This window comes from Brachyistius frenatus, unplaced genomic scaffold, assembly GCF_029030835.1.
Source record: "Brachyistius frenatus isolate BFR_SWC_R1_liver_20210118 unplaced genomic scaffold, ASM2903083v1 Contig_6, whole genome shotgun sequence".
Classification (NCBI taxonomy): Eukaryota; Metazoa; Chordata; class Actinopteri; family Embiotocidae; genus Brachyistius; species Brachyistius frenatus.
This window is the reverse complement of record NW_027210605.1, coordinates 3,514,578-3,539,506: the sequence shown is the minus strand read 5'-3', so window position 1 is coordinate 3,539,506 and position 24,929 is coordinate 3,514,578. Positions and strand designations below refer to the sequence as shown.

The 24,929-nt window shown below is 42.4% G+C and overlaps 2 protein-coding genes across 5 annotated transcripts; both read left to right on the top strand.

The window, feature by feature from the left end:
- The first annotated feature begins 6 nt into the window (after positions 1–6).
- Positions 7–12,168, top strand: ncoa6 (nuclear receptor coactivator 6). Of its 4 annotated transcripts, none has more exons than XM_069725215.1 (17): positions 7–101; positions 979–1,316; positions 1,647–1,802; positions 1,932–2,054; positions 2,322–2,444; positions 2,552–3,418; positions 3,577–3,708; positions 4,552–5,878; positions 5,988–6,106; positions 6,261–6,682; positions 6,776–7,012; positions 7,123–10,165; positions 10,585–10,641; positions 10,782–10,812; positions 11,271–11,312; positions 11,561–11,694; positions 11,798–12,168. In XM_069725215.1, exons 2-17 carry the CDS (start codon positions 1,019–1,021, stop codon positions 11,845–11,847), a joined length of 7,161 nt encoding a protein of 2,386 aa, XP_069581316.1. In that variant the 5' UTR covers positions 7–101; positions 979–1,018; the 3' UTR covers positions 11,848–12,168. The 4 variants fall into 4 exon arrangements, with proteins under 4 accessions (XP_069581316.1, XP_069581325.1, XP_069581307.1 ...); XM_069725224.1 differs by having other exon boundaries at positions 6,773–7,012; positions 11,801–12,168; XM_069725206.1 differs by having other exon boundaries at positions 6,773–7,012.
- Positions 12,169–12,661: 493 nt separating this feature from the next.
- Positions 12,662–24,596, top strand: top1b (DNA topoisomerase Ib). Its single transcript, XM_069725195.1, has 21 exons — positions 12,662–12,812; positions 13,151–13,175; positions 15,038–15,134; positions 15,746–15,884; positions 16,229–16,284; positions 16,451–16,555; positions 16,666–16,756; positions 16,869–16,954; positions 17,092–17,207; positions 17,282–17,403; positions 17,506–17,628; positions 17,705–17,892; positions 18,900–19,044; positions 19,134–19,277; positions 19,555–19,740; positions 20,348–20,416; positions 20,506–20,620; positions 21,509–21,636; positions 21,814–21,908; positions 22,208–22,357; positions 23,363–24,596. The coding sequence occupies exons 1-21, from the start codon at positions 12,780–12,782 to the stop codon at positions 23,463–23,465; spliced, it is 2,316 nt and encodes a 771-aa protein (XP_069581296.1). The 5' UTR covers positions 12,662–12,779; the 3' UTR covers positions 23,466–24,596.
- The last annotated feature ends 333 nt before the right edge of the window (positions 24,597–24,929 follow it).

Here is a 24,929-nt window from a genome sequence, read left to right as displayed (position 1 = left end):
CAGCTTGACCTGCTTCTGACTTGCTTGTGATTCATGTTTTGTTAGCTAATCTAGCAAGCAGATGTCGACCGGTTGAACTCATTTTCAGATGAATATATGTGGTAAGGCTTTTGCTTCTCCCGTGCGCAACGTACTGCCGGTAATACGCAGGACGTTGAAGTTACCAAAACAAGAGAAGCGAGTATAATCGCGTTTCAATGCATTCGTGATGAATTACCTGCTCTGCTAACGAAGCTAACGCTTGCTAACTGGAGCTTCCAGGAGAAGCCAGCAGGAACCGCCTCGACATTTACGTGATCCTCGCTCGCAGCGCTGCTCCGAACAACATTGATTTGCGTCGTGAATGATGGCTCGTATCGGCGTGAAAATGCACAATGATAAAGGATATACGTGTACGCCGTGAGGATTTTTGTTGTTGTTGTTGTTTTTTTTTGCTCGCTTTTACGTTGGCTTATGTCTGCGCTCGGGCCCAGTAGTGCTGCTGCTGCTGCTGCTGCTGCTGGGCCGGTCACGTTAAACCAAAAGCTTGCCCACCGTTTTATGACAGTGAATTTATAATCGTCTTAACTTTAATTTACACTGATGGAGATCACGGGGGAACTTAAAGTAACCGGATCGAGGACAGGACATTTTGGTGATATTTTGAAATGTCAAAGGTTTTTGTCTGGACAACATCACCGGTCTGAAGTGATGTCGCTGACGTGAAGGTGTGATCACGTTATTTATTTACTTGACGTTGATTTACAGAAAGAAAGAATAACGTTTTGTGTTTGACCTTTGTCTCACCTGAAGCTTGCGGAGTACAACCTATAACTCGCTTATCCAGCATCTGATCTCCATCAGTCAGTTCGCACTTTTCTAATGGTTTATTTTATCCTCTTTTTTTTATTTATTTATTTATCTCATTATTGACTATGACACCAGTGCTTTCTTTTGGAATTAAGTGGTGATCTGTGTCTATGTGATGTGCAATTGCAGCATAACACGGTTCAGGCGCCACTCCTAGTAAGAGGGGCGGATGGCACACAGACGTAACCCACCTGAGGCGTCCCAGAGAACAGAACACCTGGAGCCCGATGATGAATCCGACAGGGACTCTGGTGTTGGGGATGATGCAGGAGAGGATGCTGACAGTTGCCATGGAAGCACAGTACCGGGAGGCGAGAAAGTCAAGAACCAAGATGGCATGGAAGAAACCAGCGAGGAGGGCGAAGATTTTACAGTTTTTGTTTCCTTTCAAGGCAATATGGACGATGAAGACTTCTATCAAAAACTTGACACTGTCCTCAGTGGGATACCCAACATGCTTGATATGGGTTAGTCAAATCTTCTCAAACTTGTTGTTGTTGTTGCTGTGGAAAAAGTATCATATGGTTTTTTTAAACTTCTTATGCACAGACAAATATATAGGAACTACCCAGTGCCGCTGTCTTGCTTTCTGCTGATGACCAGCTGTCATTGTTAATCTATTTTGATCTTAACAGACTTTAAAGCATATATCCTCTTGGATCTTTCCATGTTGTTGTGTACAACATTGAATCTATCTTGTTCTTGTCCTTCTCTGAACTCATGAGAGAAACAAATCCATCTCGTATACGCTGTAATTGCAATCCCAACTTGCATTCATTAAGTACCCTTTCTATTAGGCTCTGAGAGGCTACGAGCACAGCATGTGGAGCCGTGGAACAGCGTGCGAGTTACCTTCAACATTCCTCGGGATGCTGCTGAAAGACTCAGACTGTTGGCCCAGAACAACCAGCAGCAGCTCAGAGACCTGGGGATTCTCTCGGTGCAGATAGAAGGTAAAAGTAGAGTTTTTCACTTGACTCACTGCATTTTGTATTAAGAGACCTGTCTGTGGCACTAGACCTCCTGTTTTGAATGTTACTTAAGTTAGCTAAATTATTGGTTTTCCCTCTTTTGATGTTCAGGGGAAGGGGCCATCAATGTGGCTGTGGGACCAAATAGAGGACAAGAAGTCAGAGTGAATGGACCAATTGGTGCTCCCGGCCAGATGAGAATGGATGTTGGCTTTCCAGGCCAGCCTGGTCCAGGTATTAGTTTACTGAGTTTAATACACAAAGTAATAATAGACTGTGCATGAATTTTGGATAGTAGTTATTTTCATAGTAATACAAATAGTATTACTGTGTATTGTGTTTGTGGTTTTGGTTCTTGTTATTCTTAGTATGTCAAAAAGCATACATTATTATTGATTATCAATCTGTTGTTTGCCTATTCACCATTTAGTTACTTTATAAAAATTAGTCATTTGCTTGTTGACACATTATAAATTAATTTTTTATTTTTTTTTCCATAAGGAGGGGTAAGGATGGCTAATCCGTCGATGGTCCCCCCTGGGCCGGGCATGGTAGGTCAGACTATGTTACCAGGCGGTAGTGGACAGATGCATCCTCGCATTCAGAGGCCATCCTCACAAACAGGTTTTGTTTTTTGTTTCTTTAACATTAAATTATGCATGTTGAACATGTGAATATATTACCACTTAGACAGCACAGTAATAGATCAATTTAATTTTCCATGCCTACAGATGTGATGGATCCAATGATGCCAGGTATGTCAGTTCAGCAGCAGCAGCAGCAGCAGCAGCAGCAACAACAACAACAGCAACAGCAACAACTTCAGCACCAACAGGCTGGTCCCCATGGCTCAGGCCCCATGCCTCCTCAAGCTGCCCATCACATGCAGGCTTTGCAGGCTGGGAGGCAGATCAACCCTGCTGCACTGCAGCAGCTACAACAGCAGCATCACCAACAGCAACAGGCCCAGCAGCAAGCTCAGCTCTCCCAACTTGGACCAAGACCTCCTTTCAACCCATCAGGCCAAATGGCTGTGCCTCCTGGCTGGAATCAGTTGTCCTCTGGGGTCCTCCAGCCACCAGCTGCCCAAGGAGGCCCTGCCTGGAGAAAGCCCCCACCCCAAACCCAAATGGTTCAGCGCCCACCCTCCCTTGCCACTGTTCAGACGCCCAATCATCCTCCACCTCCCTACCCATTTGGCAGCCAACAGGCTGGGCAGGTATTTAATGCCATGGGACAAGGACAATTACAGCAGCAACAGCATACAGGAATGGGTCAGTTTGCTGCTCCTCAGCCTAAAGGCCAACAGGCCGTCCCTGGTGGAGTTGCAGGACCGCCCAGGCCCCCTCCACCACTTCCACCGACTTCTGGACCGCAGGGCAATCTCACTGCCAAGTCCCCTGGCTCGTCCTCATCTCCTTTTCAGCAGGGCTCACCAGGGACACCTCCCATGATGGTTCAGAGACCTACAACTCCACAGGGTTTCCCCCAGGGCGTTGGTTCACCAGGAAGAGTGGCCCTTGGCCAACAAGGTAACATGCAACAAGGTTTCATGGGAATGCCCCAGCATGGACAACCTGGGGCCCAAGTTCATCCAGGTGAGGTACCGTTGGTAGCCATTTTCTTGCGATGAAAGTGACCAACAAATAAAAAGATTATTTGGCCATTGTAAAAGCTTTTAGTTAAAGTAAAGATAGTTTTTATACTCTAATGTGTGTGTATATCTAATAACGGAATCAATCACTACTGATTGCAGGCATGCCAAAGCGTCCCATGGGCTTTCCAACCCCAAACTTTGTTCAAGGTCAGGTGAGTGCCAGCACTCCAGGAACCCCTGGTGGAGGAGCCAATCAGCAGCTACAAAGCAGCCAGGCAATGACTCACACAGGTAAAATGTCTACAACACTGCAGATGTGTAGTGTTATGTCTGAGGTTAAACACACAATTAAGGTTTACAATACATTACCTTTTGACTTAATTCTTAGTTGTCAATGGCAAGATTTTAATTTATTTTTGTTTCTACTACAAAGCTTCATTAAATACTTAACATTTTAGATTTTGTCACAGAACACAGCAGATATAGAACCATGCTTAGAATTAATGTCTGTGATTATTATGATATAGTAATGATTAAATGGATAGTAATAGTCATGTGAGATCATAAATTTGAGATCAGCAAACTTTCATTGTTATCAGCTGTGCAAAAGATTAATGTTTGCAAAGAAAGTAATCCTTTCATACACTTAATTATTAAGTCTTAATTTAGAATGCCACTATAATTTAAAATATTACTTAGGTTGTCAAGTAACTCATGTTTTTTTGATCACAAGTACCAATGCGTTAATCAAACATGAGCACTGTCAGTGAAACATGCATAACACATGAACATTACAGAATCACTACAATACTGTGTAAGTAAGGAGGGGTTATTTTGCTAATTGTACATTTTGTTTCAGTGAATTTTAAAGAAAGCATTACACTTAGATGCTTTTCGATACAATCTGTTACTTTAAAAGTAGAGGCCCTTATATTTGAACACTCATGAAGTCCAATCTGTGCAGTCTGTTTGTTGCTCTTTTGCTGATTTGATTAACTGCTTTGATATGTTGACCGTCTAATTTGACATTCTGTGGCTAAACATTCAGCCTGCAGAAGGCATAATAGTTTATTACCTGTTGTTAAGTTCATTCAAGTATTTTTTAATTGATTTTCCTTCTCCATTTTACATCAGGAGCTCAGCCATCAACCTCCACACCAAATTCAATGCAGGGACCACCCCATGCTCAACCCAATGTTATGGGTGTACAAAGTAGCATGGCAGGTCCACCCACTGGTACAACCACTGGGCCTATTATGGGCCAGCAACAGCCTGGCCTCCAGACCCAGATGATGGGCCTCCAGCATCAGGCCCAGCCTGTGTCCTCCTCCCCCAGCCAGATGGTTCAAGGCCAGGGTGGAGGTCAGACTGTCCTCTCAAGGCCCCTCAATCAAGGGCAGAGGGGAGGGATGACCCCACCCAAGCAGATGATGCCTCAGCAAGGCCAGGGGGTGATGCATGGGCAGGGTCAGATGGTTGGAGGCCAAGGGCACCAGGCCATGCTCCTGCAGCAGCAACAGAACTCAATGATGGAACAAATGGTTGCCAACCAGATGCAAGGAAACAAGCAGGCATTTGGAGGCAAGATTCCAGCTGGGGTTATGCCTGGCCAGATGATGCGTGGCCCTTCTCCAAACGTTCCAGGTAACATGGCTCAGTTCCAAGGCCAGGTTGGCCCACAGCAGATGACTCCACAGCAGCAACAGCAAATGGCTCAACTTCAACAACAGCAGTTGCAACAGCAGCAGCAACACCAATTGCAACAGCAACAGCTACAACAGCAGCAGCAGCAGCAGCAGCAACAACAACAACAACAACAACAACAACAACAACAACACCAGCAGATGAACCAGCAACAGCCCCAGCAGGTTCCAATTGCTGTCAACCCTAATCAAGCTATGGGCATGCATGGACAACAAATGAGACTCCCTGCTGGTCATCCTCTTATCCAGCAACAGTTGCAGCAGCAGCAGCAGCTACAGCAGCAGCAGAAACAACAACAGGCGATGTTGCAACAACAACAACAACAACAGGCAGCTCAGCAACACCCACATGCCTTGGCAGATCCAAATGGGGGTACAGGGGATTTGGGGGTCCAACAAATGGTCCCAGATATGCAGGCACAGCAGCAGCAAGGCATGATGGGAGGCCCTCAGCACATGCAGATGGGAAATGGGCACTTTGCAGGTCATGGCATGAACTTTAACACACAGTTCCCAGGTCAGATACCAATTGGGGGACCCTGTGGACAGCCAGGCGGTTTTCCTGTGAGCAAAGATGTTACACTGACTAGCCCACTTCTGGTCAATCTGCTGCAAAGTGATATCTCAGCCAGCCAGTTTGGACCTGGAGGAAAACAGGGAGCTGGTGGAGGAAATCCGGCCAAACCCAAAAAGAAGAAACCAGCACGGAAAAAGAAGCCCAAAGACGGCGAAGGACAACAGCAAGTAGAGGGACTTGGGTAATAATTTGTATTCATCACAGTTTTGCTTTTGTCGCGGTGAACAGTTGAGTTTTATCACTTTTAGATTATTTATCTGATTTTTCATCTATTAACTCTTTCTCCTTAGTGGTCTTGATGCGACTGCTGCCATGGAGGATTCTGAATTGCCAAATCTGGGTGGTGAACCAGGTTTGGGCTTAGACAGCTCAGGCCAGAAACTCCCTGATTTTGCTAACAGGCCTGCAGGTAAATTAAATAATTGATACATTTCTGCAGTTTTTTTGTAACTATTTTAGCCAGAAATTATTTAGTTGTAGACACCTTACTTTAATCTTGATTTTTCAAAATTTTTACTTAAATTTTTTTTTTTATAAATATGTGCCTCTTTATACTAATCTAGGCTTTCCTGGCCAACCTGGAGAGCAGAGAGTATTGCAGCAGGTACCCATGCAATTTATGCAGCAGCAGCAGCAGCAACAACAACAACAACAACAACAGCAGCAGCAGCAGCAACAACAACAACAAATGCAGCACATGCAGCAGCAGCAGCAGATGCAACAACAGCAAATGCAACATCAGCAGCAAATGCAACAGCAAATGCAGCAGCAGCAAATACAACAACAACAACAGCAACAACAATTACAACAACAGCAAATGCAGCAACAGCAGCAAATGCAACAGATGCAGATGCAGGGTCACCAGAATGCTCAGGGGCAGCAGGGAATGTCAGGGCAGCAGCCTTCGGGTCAAGGCCAGCCGCAGATGCACCCTCATCAGCTGCAACAGCAGCAGCAGAATCAACAGCCACACTTGCAACAGCAGGTATTATTATTACATACATTAACAACAGTATTTAGTATCAACACAACAATTTGTCTAGTCATACGTAATGATCCCCACTTTGCATTCTAGCAGCAACAGCAGCAGATGATGATGATGCTGAAGATGCAGCAGGAGCAGGCGAAGAATCGCATGCCCATTCCTCCAGGAGGGCAGCTCCCCCCTCGGGGCATGGGCAATCCACCTGAAGTGCAAAGGCATCCTGTTTCACAGCCAGGCAACATGCCTGTAATGATCAGCCTTCAGGGACATGCAGGGGTACCGCCGTCACCTGATAAAGCCAGAGGGCTGCCCCTGATGGTGAACCCACAGGTGAGGGCCAACTGTTAAGGCCTATGTAAAATCAATAGCTCAAGATCGTTGAAATTTAAATCTTTCTTGGAATTAAATTGTTCATTAGTTGTATTTCTTTCTCCCTCTAGCTTGCAGGGGCTGCACGAAGAATGTCCCATCCTGACATAGGACAGGGTCCCCAAGGCACTGGCTCTGAGGAGGCCCCCACAAGTGCCCACTCCAAGCAGGACAGGCCTGGTGGTCCAGAAATTGGGCTGCAGACAGGAAATGGGGCCCAACAGATTATGTCCAGTCAAGCCTCCAACACTCACATGATGAAACAAGGCCCGGGTCCATCACAAATGCCCCAACACACTGGAGCCAGTCCCCAGCAACAGTTACCGACGCAGTCTCAACAAGGAGGCCCCATGCCTGGCCTTCATTTCCCAAATGTCCCTACAACTTCTCAGAGTTCAAGGCCTAAAACCCCCAACAGAGCCAGTCCTAGGCCTTACCACCATCCTCTCACCCCAACAAATCGTCCGCCCAGTACTGAGCCCTCTGAAATTAACCTTTCACCTGAGAGGTTAAATGCCTCTATTGCAGGGCTGTTTCCCCCCAAAATCAACATTCCTCTGCCTCCCAGGCAGCCAAACCTGAACAGAGGATTTGACCAGCAAGGTCTTAACCCAACAACTCTGAAAGCCATTGGGCAGGCCCCCCCTAGCTTAACTCTACCAGGCAACAACAACAATGGCAGCACAGGTGGAAGTAACCCTAACAACAGTCAGCAGCCTTTCTCTGCTGGTGCTGGTGCAGGGACTGCAGGGGCAAAACAGGACAAACCTGGAGGACAGGGTAAGAGGGCAAGTCCTAGCAATAGTCGAAGGTCAAGTCCAGCCTCTAGTCGCAAATCAGCAACCCCAAGTCCTGGAAGACAAAAGGGGACAAAAATGGCTATCACCTGCCCTCCCCAGCAGCAGCAGCAGCAGCAGCAGCAGTTAATCAACCCTCAGGGGCAAACAATGATGCTAAGCCCCGCCTCAGTACCTCAGAGTCCAGTATCTATGCCCTCACAAGTGAGTGGTGGCATGGAGGCACAACAGACCCAGAGCAACCTCCATGGAATTCAAGGTAATCCTGCTGATGGAGTCAGGGAAAGCCAGGGAATGATGACAGCAGAGCAGCGACAGATGCCCCAGCCTCAGCCTTTGAGGGAGTTATCAGCCCCCAGAATGGCAAGTCCTCGTCTGCCCCTGCCTCAGCAGCCTAAACCTGATTTGGAAATGCAGGCTGGCGCAGTTGATAGGCAACCAACACACCAAGCACCTATGCAGGACGCCGAGGTCTCATCTGCTCTCAGAGCAGCACCAATCTCCCTCAACCAGTTACTGGATAACACAGGTGTTTCAAACATGTCGCTTCGTCCAATACAAAGTAATACTGTCATGAGAAAAGACAGTCCTAATTTTGTTTTGGATCCAGACAGACCACTTCAAAGTAATTCCCAGAGCACAGATATGTCGGCGTCTGTCACTACTACTGTCACTATTAATGAAACCGAAGCTAAACCCAAATCCGCTGTCCCAGTTCCTACCAGCAGTCCTAACCTCCAGCCTGTTTCAATTCTGAGCTCGCACCCTCCCACTAATGTGAACTCCAATACTACTCCCAGCCTTAACCAAAACCCCATCTCTAGTTTTGGAGTCATTCCCAGTCCAAATGTAAATCCCATAACTACCCTTTGCAGCACCCTCAGTACCAATACTAATACAACCCCAAGTGTAAGCTCCAATCCAGTCACTTCAGGTCAGAACAGTTCTGCCTCAACTGTTAGTACCAGTTCTTACTCCAGCTCTGCTGTAAACCCAGCTGGTTTAGCTCTAAAACCAACCCCTAGTCCTAAACCTGTGACAAGTGTTCATTCAGTCATACAGATTCCTGCCTCTTCTAGCACCATTTCATCCAACCAGATAACTGTATTTGTCACCTCAAACCCCATCACTTCTGCCCCCACTCCACAGGCACCCACATCTATGGTTTCCACCATGGTGGCGGTCCCTAACAAAAACATTAGACCTCAAGACATCAGGCAGCAGAGCCCTGCCCCACGACCTCAGTTCATCACCACCACCCCTGTATTTATCAACCCAATTTTCCAGGTCCCGACTGCATCAGTGGCTCCCAATACAACAATGGTATCGCAGTCGGTCACCATGGTGGGGTCAATTCAAGTATCCACCACAAACATCCAACTTTCTCCTGCCCCAACCTCCACCCAGTCCTCAGTGGCAAGCATTGCCAGCACTCAGGCCGGTAGAAGTGCTGTTGGACAGGTCCAGATTGCCACTAGTATGTCCTCGTCAGCCCCGGTTGGTAGTCTCCTAACTCCTCAGCAAATTAACCCAGGGACCGTTAAAACAGAAATTCTTGGTGAGACAGGTTCTTCTCAGAAACCTACTCTCCCAGCCAGGCAGCCATCCCCCCATCCAAGCCCTTCAGCATCATCTCTCTTTCAGTCACCGCTCGCTTCTCCTCCTCCCTGCTCTAGTCCTGGGGCTGTAAACCCCATTCGAAAGAGCCCCATGTCTCCATCTCTCATTGCCCAGGTAAAAAGTAAGCCTGCACAGTCTGCTGTGGCTGTTTCTAGTACATCTGACTCCAAGCAAAGTCCTGCTGAAAGGCCCACACAGGGGCATACAGGGGTTGTGCCACCACAAGTCTTTCATCCTCCTGCTAGTTCAGCCATTCAAATTGAAGCACAATCTCCCCATACTGCTGCTGTTGCTCCAAACAACATTACTCTGCCTGCAGTCTCTTCTCCAGTCACAGTTACTGGCCAAGTTACTGTTCCTCCTCAGATTGTTGGCCACGCACCAGTGCTCGCACCAGCTTCAGTCTCAAGTCCAGCACAGACTGTGACTTCTCAAGCTCCTGTTGTCACTGTAGTTGGTACCACCACTGGTGTCTCTTCTTCTACCATGCTCTCTACGGTCACTCCTGTACAAAGTCCTTTACCGTCCATTGTTCCAATTGTTGCCACACCTGGACCTGCTCAGGAGGTTCCCCACACCATATCTTCTCCGGTTGCTAATCCCACTGAAGTTCCTCCAGGCCAGTCTGGCACTGCAGCCGTAGAGCCTTCCATCACATCAGCCGCAGCACCTGATGAAACCACTCAGACCACCCCAGGTAAACACACAACTGTGAGCGACAGGAATTATTGGGCAAATATATGTATCAAATAAACAATGGCCATATTCTGGGGATGGTCCTTGGTCAGGTCAAGACAGTGACTACACAAACTGTCACTGCTGCATCAAGATTTAGTTATTACATGCCATATAAACATGTTTAATGCTGCATTGTGTATCAATTAATGTTTATTATTTCTGCGTTTTATTGTTTAATGAGAAAAACACTTGCTCTGTGAAAAACACATTGATAATTGGTGGTCATAGTGGAGCAGAGACAGTTATTCAAGGCTTCTGCTCAACACCCCACATACATTTACATAGCCATATGTGGTTTTAGTTGCACAACCAGTGAAGCATATGATGCTTTATGATTCAGATTTGTCAGGAGAAATATTTTATCCTTTCATCCCCCAGCACCTATTCAACAAGACGTCCCACAGTCACAGGAACCTGTTGCCACGGAGAAGACTGGTAAGTGTAATCATTCTTCTTTTACAGCTGTTTAAAATGCCTATCTTTAAAAACCAAAAAGAACGATGCCATATGACCTTGTATGAGCCCTTGGAACTAGAGGGCATAGAAATAATATTTATTTATTTATTTTTTTTTAGGTGAAGAGGTTTCAACAGGTTCTGAGCAGGGGTAAGATTTCTTGTAACGTTGATACTCTTAGTTACTATATTGTTGATTAACTGTGTAATGCCTCACGGGTTAGGGTTTTTAAGGTGTCCCTTTCCATTGATCTTTGAAAAGCGGGTCTAATCTTAAGACTTATGCTCTTGAAGAAGAAATGCTTAGAGATTTCAAGCTCTACTGAAACTCAGGGAGTTCATTTGGTTGGCCATGGGGGTACATGGTGAAAACAATAAGCCCATGTGGCTTCATCACTTGGTATGTATGATTAGCATGCAACAATATATACTTATGCATGTCAAAAGTGTAAAGAAAGAACAGCCCATCATGAAACAAATTGTACCTCTCCACTGACCTTTATGGCTATATCTCTTTTCCTGGGGATTGTCATCAATAGTGGGGAAAGTGAAGCCATGTTTGTTCAGCACAGTTTATAGTTTACCGCTGTTTTTCCACTTCTATCACAGATGGGCAAAGAAAAGAAAGACGCCCATCAACTTAGTCCCAAGGTATGTATTTTAACATGTTTGTGCTGCAAAGACACAAGCAGTGATCATGTCGACGTAGTGGATGCTGTCGGGATGAAGACGGACAGTATCTGTGGTAGACGAGGAAAAACAGCAGAGTCCTGATTGGTATTATATCTTTCTCTGAGTAGAGCAGAGTTAACTCACACCCATGCATGTTAAGTAACACATCTCGTGTTGTCTTTCCTTTCTTCCTTGTCGTTTGTTGTTTTTCTGTCTGGTTCTCCCAGAGTGGCTGTGGAGAAGCCCAAGGGGCCAAGCAGACGTAGCTCCCGTGCAGAGAAAGAGGTAGAGGAGGAGCCAGTAGCAGACAGTGGCATTAGGAAGAGATCAGCCAGGCCTGGAACCAGTGCTGCTGTCAAAGGTAGTATCTTTAAATTGACAGAACACCTCTTCGTACACCTGAGCTGCACACACACGGCACAGCTACCCTTTCTCCTGATACACTTGTGTGCTACTCTTTTCAGCAGAAACTGGAGCGAGTCCCACCCAGGCCAAACGAAGGAAGTCTAAATAGGCACAACTGCAGTTGTGGTAACCTGTGAACTGTACTGTAAATGTTTTTGTTTCTCGCTGTGAATCAGTTAATATTGGTTTCTCTGACCCAGCTTATGAATTTTTACTGGATGAAGAAACCATGTACAGATTGTTTTAAAAAAGAATTATGCTATTGTTTTGTCCATGTTATCATGTGAGATTGTAGTTAGAATGTGTGCATACAGTTTGTGTGAATGTGCTTTTTATATTATTAAATGCTGGATTAATCGTGAAGACTGATAATGGAGCTTGTCATGACTGTATAATTATGTTGTAAAACTGAATTAAATTTTCTACTGCTTTTGTTGGGTGAAACTGTGTTTTATGATTCGTGTATCGTTTAAAGGTTATTGTCATTTTAAATTAAGTCTCAGTTTGCTCATTGTTAAACAGAACTGTATTTACAGTAAATGATGGCAAATAAATGTTTGCTAATGCTAAAGGTTAGATTGTTCCCTGTTGTTTTACACAAAACATCTCAATTATTTGGACTTGGTATTTTAACGTAGTCCTGTATATTGTAGATAGACATTAGTAGGAGGTGGCATGTGATGTTTAGATGAAGTTGAAACATTGACGTCACCTGACATTAAGAGATTAATAGATTTTAAACCCGTAATAAATTTCCCAGAAACACTTATACTTTGTGACTGGACAAAAACAAAGAGTGCACTTTGAAATGAAACCGTGGACAGGAGGTGTTTTTGAACTGGTTCAGGTAGGGACCACGCAGAGAGCGTCTTGTCGATGTTCAGGTTGGGTTTTGAGCGCATGCGCAGTCGGTAAACGTTGGGACTCCATTCCGGGCTGTCACTGAGGGTTCCCTGAGCCTCGCATCCCGAGCAGTCGCATCCCAAACAGCTGTGCACTGTGACAACTTTATCTGCTTTACAAACAAAAAATAACTTGACCATGAGCGGAGACCGTGGACGCGGAGACTCTCAGGTCAGCTCTTGGTTGATAATTAATGTTTTTTTTCGGTGCAGTTTGTAGCAATTCCTCGGCAATAACTGCCATAACAGGAGTATTTACAGTCGGGATATTTAATAATGGCAAAAAAAAAAAAAAATAATAATAATAATAATAATGTTTGCTAACGTTATGCGTCAGCTTGTTCTCTGTCGTTTTAGGAAAACTTAAATATTTTTGACTTGATTTTTTTTAATGCAGCAGAATGCATGTATTTGTAGGTTGCGTTTCTCTTTCTATTGAAACTTGAATAACCAAGCTACCGGCATTTGTAAAATTGAATCATTAAAAACACTGTTTCTCACAATTTGCAGGTCAATTCTGGATCTAAAGGAAGCGGTAGGTCCTCTGATGAGGCTATTTATTGATATTGTCTATGATTTCCAGTCAGAATCGTGGCTACCTGTCTACTGTTAGTTTTTAAAGGGTAGAAATGGCGTCCCAGAGACTAAGTCCCTTCTCCTCCACTCTCTTGCGGCTATTGTTCAAAAAGAGGGTCTGAAATGTGCACTTGCCAACCTCGGATTTTGAATCTGATGGGGGATTCCGACAGGGCCTGGCATCGTGTATATTTTGCATGCCTCAGTGTGATAATATGTACGTGCAATTATAACGAATTTTGGGGCTGAAAGTGGCCGATTTGGGGCTGAGGACTTAGTCTCTGCGCCATTTTCTTTTTCAGTGTGTAGCAGCTAGGGCGCCGATCAGCGAGCCAACTGTCTGCCGTGATATGGAGGCGAGAGCTGGGAGCTTATCGCCTCTCCCTGCCCGTATCACCACCACCACCACCACCACCACCCTGCACTCTGCCTCCATCTCTGTTTAAGAGTTTAAGAGACGTTTATCTGCGCAGCCAACAGGGAATGCTCACACATGAGTTTAAAACTTCAAGGCACGTAAAAGAAAGTTGCCTTACATGATTAAAAGCCCTGAACAGGCGTTTTTGCACAAATTATAGTCTTCACACAAAAGTGTTAATTACTCGCACAAAGTTGAGAGCACTCTTCTTCTTTTTTTTTCTTTTTTTTTTCTTCCTTGAAAGCTTCATTTTCAGCATGATTTGAGAAAAAGAAAATCAATCAGTGGGGAACTGACTTGGTTATAATAACAGGGATGTGTATTATTGCTTCATATGACAATAGTAGATAATACAGTTATTAAACTGCCATGACAACTGGGAGCCACAAGGTGATGATCAGGCCAATCCAGGTCTACCTCAGGACGAATTTCACTGAGCAGGAAACATTTTAATATTAAGACTCATGTAAAATCATAACAGCCTAATCATTTCACTGGCAGCAGAAGTATTAAGTATACAGTATAAGAAGTATTCCCCTATATTTTCTATGTTAAAGAAAAACCCCACTGAAAAACTGTGTTAAATATTAAAAGGTAATTAATTATGTGAGGCTGTGGATGGAATATTACAGCGATCTCTACTGATACCAACTCACTGAAAGTCCCACACTTTAGGAGTATGAATTCTTTGTTGAATTTACCTGTAATGTAATATAGAATGTAATTAAGTAAATTTGTAGATTCAAAGTAGATTCACTTTGCTTGAGTTTTCTAATTGGTACAGCTGTACTCCACAACATCTCAGAGGTAGACCTTGTACATTTTACTTTAGCTTTAGCAACTATTTTCTTCATAGATTTTACATTCACAATAATAAAGTGAGCTAATAAATTATAATGCACTGTTATAGATTACATTGCAAAAGGGTATATAGAATAGTTCAAGAAGTATTGTGGAGAAATTCGAGAGATCTATTGCCAGAAATGGAATATAATATTCATATTTATGTTTTCATTAGTGTATAATCATGGCATGCTTTGTGGAAGAGAACCTGCTTCCTATGTAGATATTAAGGTCTCATTCTAAGGTAATTAAAACACAACAATTTAGTTTCAGGTGATTATGCACAAATGAAAACATAATTATGAATATTATATTCCTTTTCTGCCTGTAAATCCTACACACTGAACCTTTAAGGTAGTCCTCCCGAGACTACCAAGGTATTCACATTATGTTGCCCAGGCAGTGGCCCTACTTTAAAAGTCATCTAAATATAATAAGTATAAACAACACGATTTAAAAGATTGATTCTTAGATGCTACACATTGGGCAAATATAGTTATATTTTGTTCAGCTTTTTTTTAAATGCTGATAAACAAGTTGATCTCTCCTTTGTGTTGTAGATTCTCACAAACATAAAGACAAGCACAAAGACAAGGAACACAGACACAAAGATCATAAGAAAGACAAGGAGCGAGAGAAATTCAGGCAAAGCAACAGGTAGGATATTTGCTTCTTTCTCTCACTTGTTTGGTGAAATATTACAGAGTACTTGAAAAATGCCTTCATATAGCCTATATAAATATACAGCTCCTAAAATGATCAGTTTTCAGTGCTAACTCTTTACATGTGTTTATGCTTACTATGCTTTACTTTTGGCTTTAGCCATTAAAACAAGTTTAAACGAGGATAATGACAAAATCCATGCATTTGTTTGCAGATTTTGTCAGTACAACACATCTAAAAAAGGGTTACGAAGGGTGGTGCTAATTTATTTGAAACTAATAGAACCCTGCCATGTTAAATGAGAATGCGTTCTTCACAAGGATGCCTTCAAATCCACTTTTATGGATGACATCTGCAGAGTATTTGTAATATGAACCCTTGTGGAACATTTGTCTGGTAGAAGTAGTTGTGGACAGGAGTATAATAGCACAGTCATCACTTTGACCATTCTTGTTGCTCATTGTCATTGCCATTGCCATTGTATGTTAAAAAATGATCAAGTGTGTGGACGTTCTTTCGCGATGATTCCTTCTATGTCTATGCATCTAGACCATGCCTGACCTCTTGCACTTGATCTCTTGACTTCTTTGGCTTATGTGTTGCAGCGAACACAAGGAGCACTCTGAGAAGAAACACAGAGACAAAGACAAAGAGAAGCTGAAGCACAGCAACGGCAGTTCAGAGAAGCACAGAGAAAAACACAAAGAGAAAGACAAGGACAAAGAGAAGAGGAGGGAAGAGAAGGTTTGTTAATGGGTGTCAGTATAGCTTTTACAAAAGGCTTCTTTGGATAAAAATGTTTTGTTTTGACAGAATGATTATTTGACATTAATATGAAATCTTTGTTTTGTAATGATCGCCAAATAATTGTTTTGTGGTCTTGACATAGAACTTGTGTCTATTTTCTTCCAGTGATTGTCCTCATGAGAAAACAAAACATAAAACTTAAAAGTACACAGATGACCCTATAGCCTCCTGTTAACTCGGACTATAAATAAAACTTTAGACATTTTAAACTTGTTTTAAGGCACGAAAGCAGTTAACATTTATATTTAAGGATATTCTATATTTTTTCCTGTTTTCCACAGATTCAATCATCTCATTTAGAAAAGCCTAAAAAGGAGAAAGAAAATGGATATGTAAGGTAAACAGCTTCACAATTTTTTATAAAAGTAATTGTAAAGCAACTTTACTCATCTTTAAGTCATTCTGGAGAGATTGTACTGCAAGTTTAGCTCCTGCTTAGTTCTCATTATTGGGATATTGCTTTACTAACATGCAGTTTAATGTCTTTTCAATGTGTGACTTAGAGACACAAGCCCTGCTGCCATTAAGAGCGAGCCTGAAGATGACAACGGCTTCTACCGCTCTCCTCCACACAACAAGATCCCCAAACGAGAGTATGATGATGAAGAGTAGGTGGCATTCAAATAAATTGAGCATCCCTGTAGTTACAGTTAACGTTTGGTTATGTGCATCTTTAACAGCTTTGGTTCAGTTCATTTACCAGTGTGATTGTCTACAGATTTGAATACAAGCCCAAAAAAGTCAAGGTGGAACATGACAAAAAGTCCAAGAAGAGGAAACATGAGTATGAAGAAGATGAGGAAGAAGAGGTTCAATACGTTTTGTATATTATTGTGATAAATACATTGTTATATTCTTGACAGGCTGAAGTGTCCGCTGTTTGTGTTGCTACAGACTTATTTTGCTCTCCAATTGTTTTAGGACTTCAAGCATAAAAATAAGACAAGAGACAAAAAGGTAACAGGGGGAAAAAAAGCCAAAAAAGAAGAAGAGGAGAAGTGGAAATGGTAAGATATTTTTGTGGCTTTATTGTGGTTTTTCCTCAGGAAATTTCAGTCAGCTGATATACAACAGCTACTCAGAAGCAGATATCATATTTTTTCATTTCTCTCACGGGGTGTGTTTTACTGTTTATGGTGATTAGGTGGGAGGAGGAAAGATCCACTGATGGCTCCAAATGGCGCTTTCTTGAACATAAGGGTCCAGTGTTTGCACCTCCGTACGAACCCTTGCCTGACAAAGTGAAATTTTACTATGATGGTGAGTATTTGTTTAAAAATTCAGTTGTAATAATTCTTTGGTCAAGACTACAATGCCATTTTCTGCATTTGAAGGTAAATATATGAAACTTAGTGCTCCTGCTGAGGAGGTAGCCACATTTTTTGGCAAGATGTTGGATCACGAATACACCACAAAGGACATCTTCAGGAAGAATTTCTTTAAGGACTGGAGGAAGGTGAGTAGATTAGACATGAAAAATATTGCAGTGCCACAAGTTGAGAATGAGTTCCAAGAATTTCAATTTGGCATGTTTCAGATGTTTTCTCTTTTATTGTAGGAAATGACATCAGAGGAGAAGTCAATAATTACTGACCTGAAGAAATGCAACTTCAGTGACATGAATGAGTACTTCAAGGCCCAATCAGAAGCTAGGAAACAGATGTCAAAAGAGGAGAAACAGGTAGGCCTACATTTATTCACTCTCCCAACCTTGAAAAATTATGGACTTTCTCTTTGTAATTTCATACAATTTGTAGAAAATCAAAGAGGAAAATGAGCGGCTCCTCCAGGAGTATGGCTTCTGTATCATGGACAACCACAAGGAGAGGATTGGAAATTTCCGCATTGAGCCGCCGGGCCTCTTCCGAGGGCGAGGCGACCATCCGAAGATGGGCATGCTGAAACGTCGCATCAGACCTGAAGACATCATTATTAACTGTAGCAAGTAGGAAATCTCATTCCCACCATTATCGACACCATTAATGCCTTAAATTGTAACATTTCAGATAACTTTTGGACGCAAAGGAAGAACACAAAATGTGTCAAAAATGAATGTCTTTTTTTGTCTAGTTGTTAGTAGTACCACAAGGGGGCCCTGTCAAACCATTGTAGGTGAGGTTATATGAAACTACATAATGAGATTGTTGTGTAAACGATAATGGTAAGATAAGAATGTGTGTGTTTGTGAAAGCAATATATATAAAGTTATTGTTTGTGGAAGCTTTTAGTTTGTCAGAAGGTCATAAAGGGATTTTCCTCACATCCACTATCTTGTTTTTCACCGCTCTCCCTGTTTTGTCGCTTTCTTTATCTTTCCTTACATCTTCTCACTATCATGTTGTGATTTCTGAATTTATTTATAGACCGTGGAAATATATATATATATTTTTTTATCTGTCATTGCATGACATAGGGGTATGAGTGTGTTTGAGAGAGAGTTTATGGGAAGGCTAATTTGTAGCAGTCAGTTGCCTCAAAGAGACTCAGGGAAAAGAAAGTACGTGCTGCCTGCTGCATGTACTGTGTAGCAGATGGATCACTGACACACACTTGCACACATGCCGGCACTGTGTCAAAGGTAGTCTTCCTGTCAGAGTAGGCTGTGTCTGTGCAAACAATAACACAACCCAGGGAAGAAATTATGACCCCCCCACACACTGGTTATAAGTGCTTTGTTTTACAGTTACATTTCTACCTTCCTTATTGTCTCAAAGCTGTAGTGTTTACAACATGATATTCATCCTGGACTGGCCCATAAGGGTAGAAAAAGCCTAATTAGATTTGTCTGCAATAACTGTAGTTTTTGTACCTATAAGGAATTCACTTTAATCAACACGAAGGTAGAAACACAGTCTCAGTGCCTTCAGACTGGGCTGCACCCAGAGAGAAGCTCCCCTTAAACCTGTCAACATGTTTTAGACATCTTTAGTAAACTTTCCTCTTTTTCCATAGGGACTCCAAGCACCCAAAACCTCCCCCAGGAAAAAAATGGAAGGAGGTTCGCCATGACAACAAGGTGACCTGGTTAGCATCTTGGACAGAGAACATCCAGGGCTCCATCAAGTACATCATGTTGAACCCCAGCTCCAGGATCAAGGTACATGTGCTCTCACACCTTTAGTCTCCGCTAGCCTCCAGCTCATTGTTTTGACTTATCTTTGATCATTTTTGTGTGTGTTTGTTCAGGGGGAGAAGGACTGGCAGAAATATGAGACTGCCCGGCGTTTGAAGAAGTGTGTGGATCGCATTCGTACTCAGTATAGAGACGACTGGAAGTCAAAAGAGATGAGGATCAGGCAGAGAGCTGTGGCACTGTATTTTATAGACAAGGTGAGTAAAAATAGAGTAAAACTATAATGACAATAAGTGAGAGAGAAATTTTTTTTAAAACACAACATACAGTAGATTTGAAAAAGCAGCAGGTAGTGAACGAAACCTATAATCAAAATATGTTGAGGTGACCTGCTGAAACTTACAGTCAGTTATCATAGGAGCCGTATGGGCTTTCTTAATTCCAGTGATAAACTAAGTTTATCGATAAAATCCTGAACAAATGTTTACCCTTGACCCTTGGTAGCGATCCTGATGTGTAGTGCTTCTCTTATAGCTGGCACTGAGGGCGGGTAATGAAAAGGAAGAAGGTGAGACAGCGGACACTGTTGGCTGCTGCTCATTGCGGGTGGAGCACATCAAACTGTACCCCAAAATGGACGACCAAGAGTATGTGGTGGAGTTTGACTTCTTGGGAAAAGACTCCATCCGCTACTACAACAAGATCCCTGTGGAGAAGAGGGTAAGAATTGGATTGAGAAAGAGTGGCGAATAACATGTGAATGAATCAAGAGAAGAGTTAAACACAGGAATGAGCAAGAGCAGAAAGAGGAATTGTGGGAGATCTATTAGGGCGCAAAAGTGTGATTTCTGGTGTTATGAGGCCGGTGTTGGTTGTGTATTTGACAGATACGGAATTTAGTGTTAATGAGATAAGAAGTTTCTACCCTGAGAAGGATGTTTGCACAGGCAGGTGATCAGACATAAAAAGCTTTCCGTCAGCTCTTCCTCAGAGGGTGGCCTGTTTCCTGCTATTACCGGAGTGTACTCAACCACACACACACACACACACACACACATACACACATGGTAGTAATGCTCAGTTTTCAATCACAAATTCTCATTCACGCCTGGGAACTGTCTTTGTCTCTGCTTTGCCACATGGCTATAGAAGTGCTCACAAAAAACACTTAACTGCAATCAATAAACCACCTTCACTTGTCATCATTAACGGAAATACGATGACACCCCCTTCTGGCAGAAATGTGAGGGTGCATCCACTAACAGTTTAACTGAGGAGTGAAGTGATTTCATGCTGAGTGAATCTTTTGTGTTTTTGTTGTTATCAGGTCTTTAAAAACCTCCAGTTGTTTCTGGAGAACAAACAGCCTGAAGACGACCTCTTCGACAGACTTAATGTAAGAAACACAAATATCTGGACTGTTTACCTTTTTAATCACAGTACTTTGTGCTCAACTGTTCTCTCTCATTTCTGTGTTTTCTGCAGACTTCTATTCTTAATAAGCACTTACAGGAGCTGATGGATGGGCTAACAGCAAAGGTTTTCCGTACCTACAACGCCTCCATCACTCTGCAACAGCAGCTCAAGGAACTTAGCTGCTGTGAGTGACAGCAGCTTCAGGCTGTCAGATTGCAGCTCATCAAAATCAACACCAACAAAATAATGACATTTATTAAATAAGTTAATGCCTATAAGGAATTTTAAAGCAACATTTGCAGCGTTGTGGTTTGCTCAGTGATCAATCCTTGCAGCCATACAGTGTCTGTGAAGGTGTAACAGGTTGCTTTTGTGCTGTATTTCTTAGCAATAGAGTTGTAGTGACATCAGGATCTCGTTGGAGTTTATATCCATTTATTCTGACAAGGACAGATAATAAAGCAGAGCCTCCATGCAAATAAAACTACTCGCTCCTCTCCCGCAGGAGAACAGTACAAAGAGCCTCATAATGAAATATTCGGCACAGAACATAAATCCATGAACAATAAAACATACCTGAATGGGACAAATAGTGAATGAGAAACGCCATGAAAATAGAATTGCTTGTTCTAGCTGCTACACAAATACATTAAATACAAATCGGGAATGTTAGTTTAATTTGCAATTCATTTATAGCCTATAACACTGAGCTGTTAAAAACAACATTAGAAGTGGCAGTACACGGATATACCAGTGTACTGGTGTCTGGAGAGACTGGGGGGGACTGTGGGAGAACAGAGGACGAAGGTGGCGCTTCGAATTTGAACCCTACGGATAAACGGTGTCCACATACTATCTTTGTAGGCCTTCCCATTTAGATTATAGCTATATTTTGACAGATTTTGTGTAATTATATAGACAACAGGTACTCTACCTGTAATTTACTGTACATGACAAAAACATCATTGTGTCTTTAAATATTTAATGCCTTAAAGATTTGAGTCAGTGCCTTAAAATTTCAATAATTCTATAATTCCAAACTGCTTTTACCTTGTTGTGTTTGGTTTTACAGCTGATGACAGCATCCCAGCAAAGATCCTGTCATACAACAGAGCCAACCGGGCGGTAGCCATCCTTTGTAACCACCAGAGAGCTCCGCCCAAAACATTTGAGAAGTCCATGCAAAACCTTCAGACCAAGGTAAAGTCCTGAGTTACACCTTTCTTTTCTTGTGTTGTCCCTTAACAAGAAGTGATGTCTGGATACCATTGTATTTTATTTTTTTTTATTTTTTGCCATTGTGTTCGATGAAGATATTCTGTCTCTACATGATGCAGATTTTATTATTCACCCAGCATGTATTTGTTGTGATTGCAGATTGACGAGAAACAAAATCAGCTATCTGCAGCCAGAAAGCAGCTGAGGGCTGCCAAGGCTGATCACAAAGCTTCCCATGATGACAAGAGCAAAAAGTAAGAAAGCCTGAGCACTGCTAACCAGTAGGCGAGAGTTTGATCCATTACTTCCTTGCTTAACCCTCTTTGTCCCTGTTAAGGCAACAACGTTTTATCTCTACAAACTCCTAAACATCAACTCCATGGCGGTTATGGCATTTGTTTTTCAGTCCATGAGTATAATTCGTCATCTCTTCGTGTCTCTTTCTCCCTGCCTCTATGCATCTCTTTCTCGGTCTTTCTGTATATATTCTTTCTGTCTGTCTGTGTATTTATTCCTCCTTCTCTGTGTTTTTGTGTCTCTTTTTCCCTCTTAGGGCTGTAGAGGTGAAACGTAAAGCTGTACAGAGGATAGAGGAGCAGCTGATGAAGCTCCAGGTACAAGCCACAGACAGAGAGGAGAACAAGCAGATTGCTCTGGGCACCTCCAAGCTCAACTACCTGGATCCACGCATCTCTGTTGCATGGTATTTATGTTTCACAGCACACATTATTTATCTGTGTTTATTAACTGTGAACTGTTATTCATTTATTTATGGGTTTCACTATGGTAAAAAAAACAAAAATACAACAACCGTGACATAGAGTAAGCCACCTAGTGTTACATTAAATGGTTGTCTTTGGCTGGGTGGGTGGGTGTGCAGAGTGCATATCTACCTTGGTGACAGAAAAGCAGGAAATGCTCTTGCATTGTAGGAAAAGGAGCAACGCAAGCAAAAAAGCTAACGACTGCAAAAGGAAAATAAGAGGAAGAAAAGCGTGTGAGTGCGAGGAACAATGGGGTTTGTTTCTGAAAGCCAGGGAGCGTCCCCAAACAGCACTCCTTCCTCCATGTGGGAAGTCAATGAGGAGCTGTCTGTGGCTGAATGAAGGTCCACACCACAGAGAAGGGGAACAGTGGTCCGCCCTCTCTAACCGATGCCCCACAGCTATTTATGGAGAGCCTCCTCCTCAAGCACAATGGATACAGGAATGCTCCATGTTTTGCCGGTTTGTAGGGCGTAAGGGATGGGGTCCCCCCATACAGGGGGATGCATGGGAACCTGGCATACAAATAATGGTTAGAGATGAAGACACAATGGCTCAACTGTTAGCCAGTTCAAACCGTAAGTTCAACTGTAAAGAAATTACTTGAAGCATCTTTAACCGGGACGATAAATTGTGCTGTGTATTTCTGGCTGGCCCCCAAAGGCTCCATCCCCACAGCATGAATGTCTGTCAGTGGGTAAAGGGACGTAAAGGGAGTAAAGAGGTGACGTAAAGGGAGTGAGTGACACCATTTGTCCAGCCAAATGCCATGGCTACCTTTATCTGTTTGAAATTAAAGCCCTCATTTCAAATTAACAGCCGCTCTAGTGTTTCATATAGTTCAGCCATATAATGTACGAGGTTTTGAACTTGTTTCATACCTAGTTTTCCAGTTCTACCAGTCATTCTAGGCCCTCAATTACTTCATCTTTCCAACTCTCCAGGTGCAAGAAGTGGAGCGTTCCCATTGAGAAGATCTACAACAAAACCCAGAGAGAGAAGTTTGCATGGGCAATTGACATGGCGGAAAAGGACTACGTGTTTTAAACACACATCATGTTTTACCTTTTCTACCCTTGCCTTTGATTGTAAAGATGGTTTGTAGTTGATGTCAAATGATTCCACTGTGTGGTTACTGCAGGGCTGTAATAGAGGAAGTTAAGACATTGCTAATGCTGTGATTACAGGTTAATAATTGGCTGTATATATGGATTAGTTGTGTATAGAAAAATAATTCCTGAACCATTTGACCAAGCTGCCAGAGGGCATCTCTTAACAAAATTTACAGTAGTGTGTACAGTATGTAGCTGTAGCTATCTTCCCATGATACAAGAACTAGGAAAACATTAGTATTATCTTTCGTCAGATAAAATGTGCTGAAAATTGTAAGCCATCAGATTTATTGAGAAATTCTATATTCTCATAGAATAATGAATTGATAATTGTTTGTATGGGAGACCGTGCGAAAAATCACAAGAGAAATGGTGATATGATGAATTTTCAATTTGTGTAATTTTAGTGTGAAAGATTGGTACAAGGAAATGCGCCTGACAGACTGATGACAGTGTGAAGAATAGAAACCCTAGCACTATGCTCACATAATTATTAGCACACAGAATGTCATCTTTTTTTTTTCTTTTTTTTTTTCCCCCCATTTTGTTTGATATCACTGTTTATTTCAGGGATGTACATATTTTTTTTTTTTCATTTTTCAGCGACTATAATTCAGTGTTTTTAATGATATGTGCTGTATGCATTGTGAACAAGAAGCTCTTCATTGCTCATATGCAACTCTTGTGTGTCTGTGTCCTCAGTCTTACATTGACACATTGTGGCGTAACATTGGTCTTGGTTACGTGAAACAGCTGAAGTACAGCCTATGTTCTGTGTGCCACTGCTAAACGAGACTGTTCCTTCTGACAGAGGGGTGTTGATTTTGCCAAAAAAAAAAAAAAAAAAAAAAAAGATCACAGATGTCTATCATTGTAGTGTGCTGTTTTTTCTATTGCTGTGATAATGCAGAAAGTGTCTTTGAATTAATTTCCAAATGTGAATGGATATTCTAACTTGTCATTAATATTTCTTGCTATTTGATTATTTGTCACACAATCTGGTCCCCATTGGTTGAATGCTTATTGTTTTGAGCTTTGTAGTTTTCAGAATAAAACATCAACCTTATCTTTTTTTTTCTTTTTTTTTTTTTTGCTTTTGCTTCGTCATTTTTTATTGATGTGAGTGAAAAAGGAATTGAAACAAACAAGCTCATTTCCAGAGTAAAGAAAAAGAAACGAGGTATCAACAGCATTCAGTCAAGTCAGGAGTCATTTATCCTTCCATATTTTCATAAACATGTGTCCCTGTTAAGATAAATGGTTAAAGTAAATGTCTTCTTAATGTTACCTGTCATAGGACAAGTTGTGATAAAGGTTATGTAGTGGAGACAGGTAATTGTGTAGGCAAAGGGTCTATGTCTTTAAGAGGCCGATAACAGGCGCTCCTGCTGGAGAATGT

Bases quoted from the DNA above. Each gene is read 5' to 3' on its own strand.
- top1b (XM_069725195.1), top strand. From the start codon at position 12,780: ATGAGCGGAGACCGTGGACGCGGAGACTCTCAG. The intron at 16,556-16,665 runs GTAGGTGGCATT...GATTGTCTACAG, and splicing joins CGAGAGTATGATGATGAAGA to ATTTGAATACAAGCCCAAAA. The intron at 16,955-17,091 runs GTAAGATATTTT...TATGGTGATTAG, and splicing joins GAAGAGGAGAAGTGGAAATG to GTGGGAGGAGGAAAGATCCA.
- ncoa6 (XM_069725206.1), top strand. From the start codon at position 1,019: ATGGCACACAGACGTAACCCACCTGAGGCGTCCCAGAGAACAGAACAC. The intron at 6,107-6,260 runs GTAAATTAAATA...ATACTAATCTAG, and splicing joins TTTTGCTAACAGGCCTGCAG to GCTTTCCTGGCCAACCTGGA. The intron at 10,813-11,270 runs GTAAGATTTCTT...CTTCTATCACAG, and splicing joins TCAACAGGTTCTGAGCAGGG to ATGGGCAAAGAAAAGAAAGA.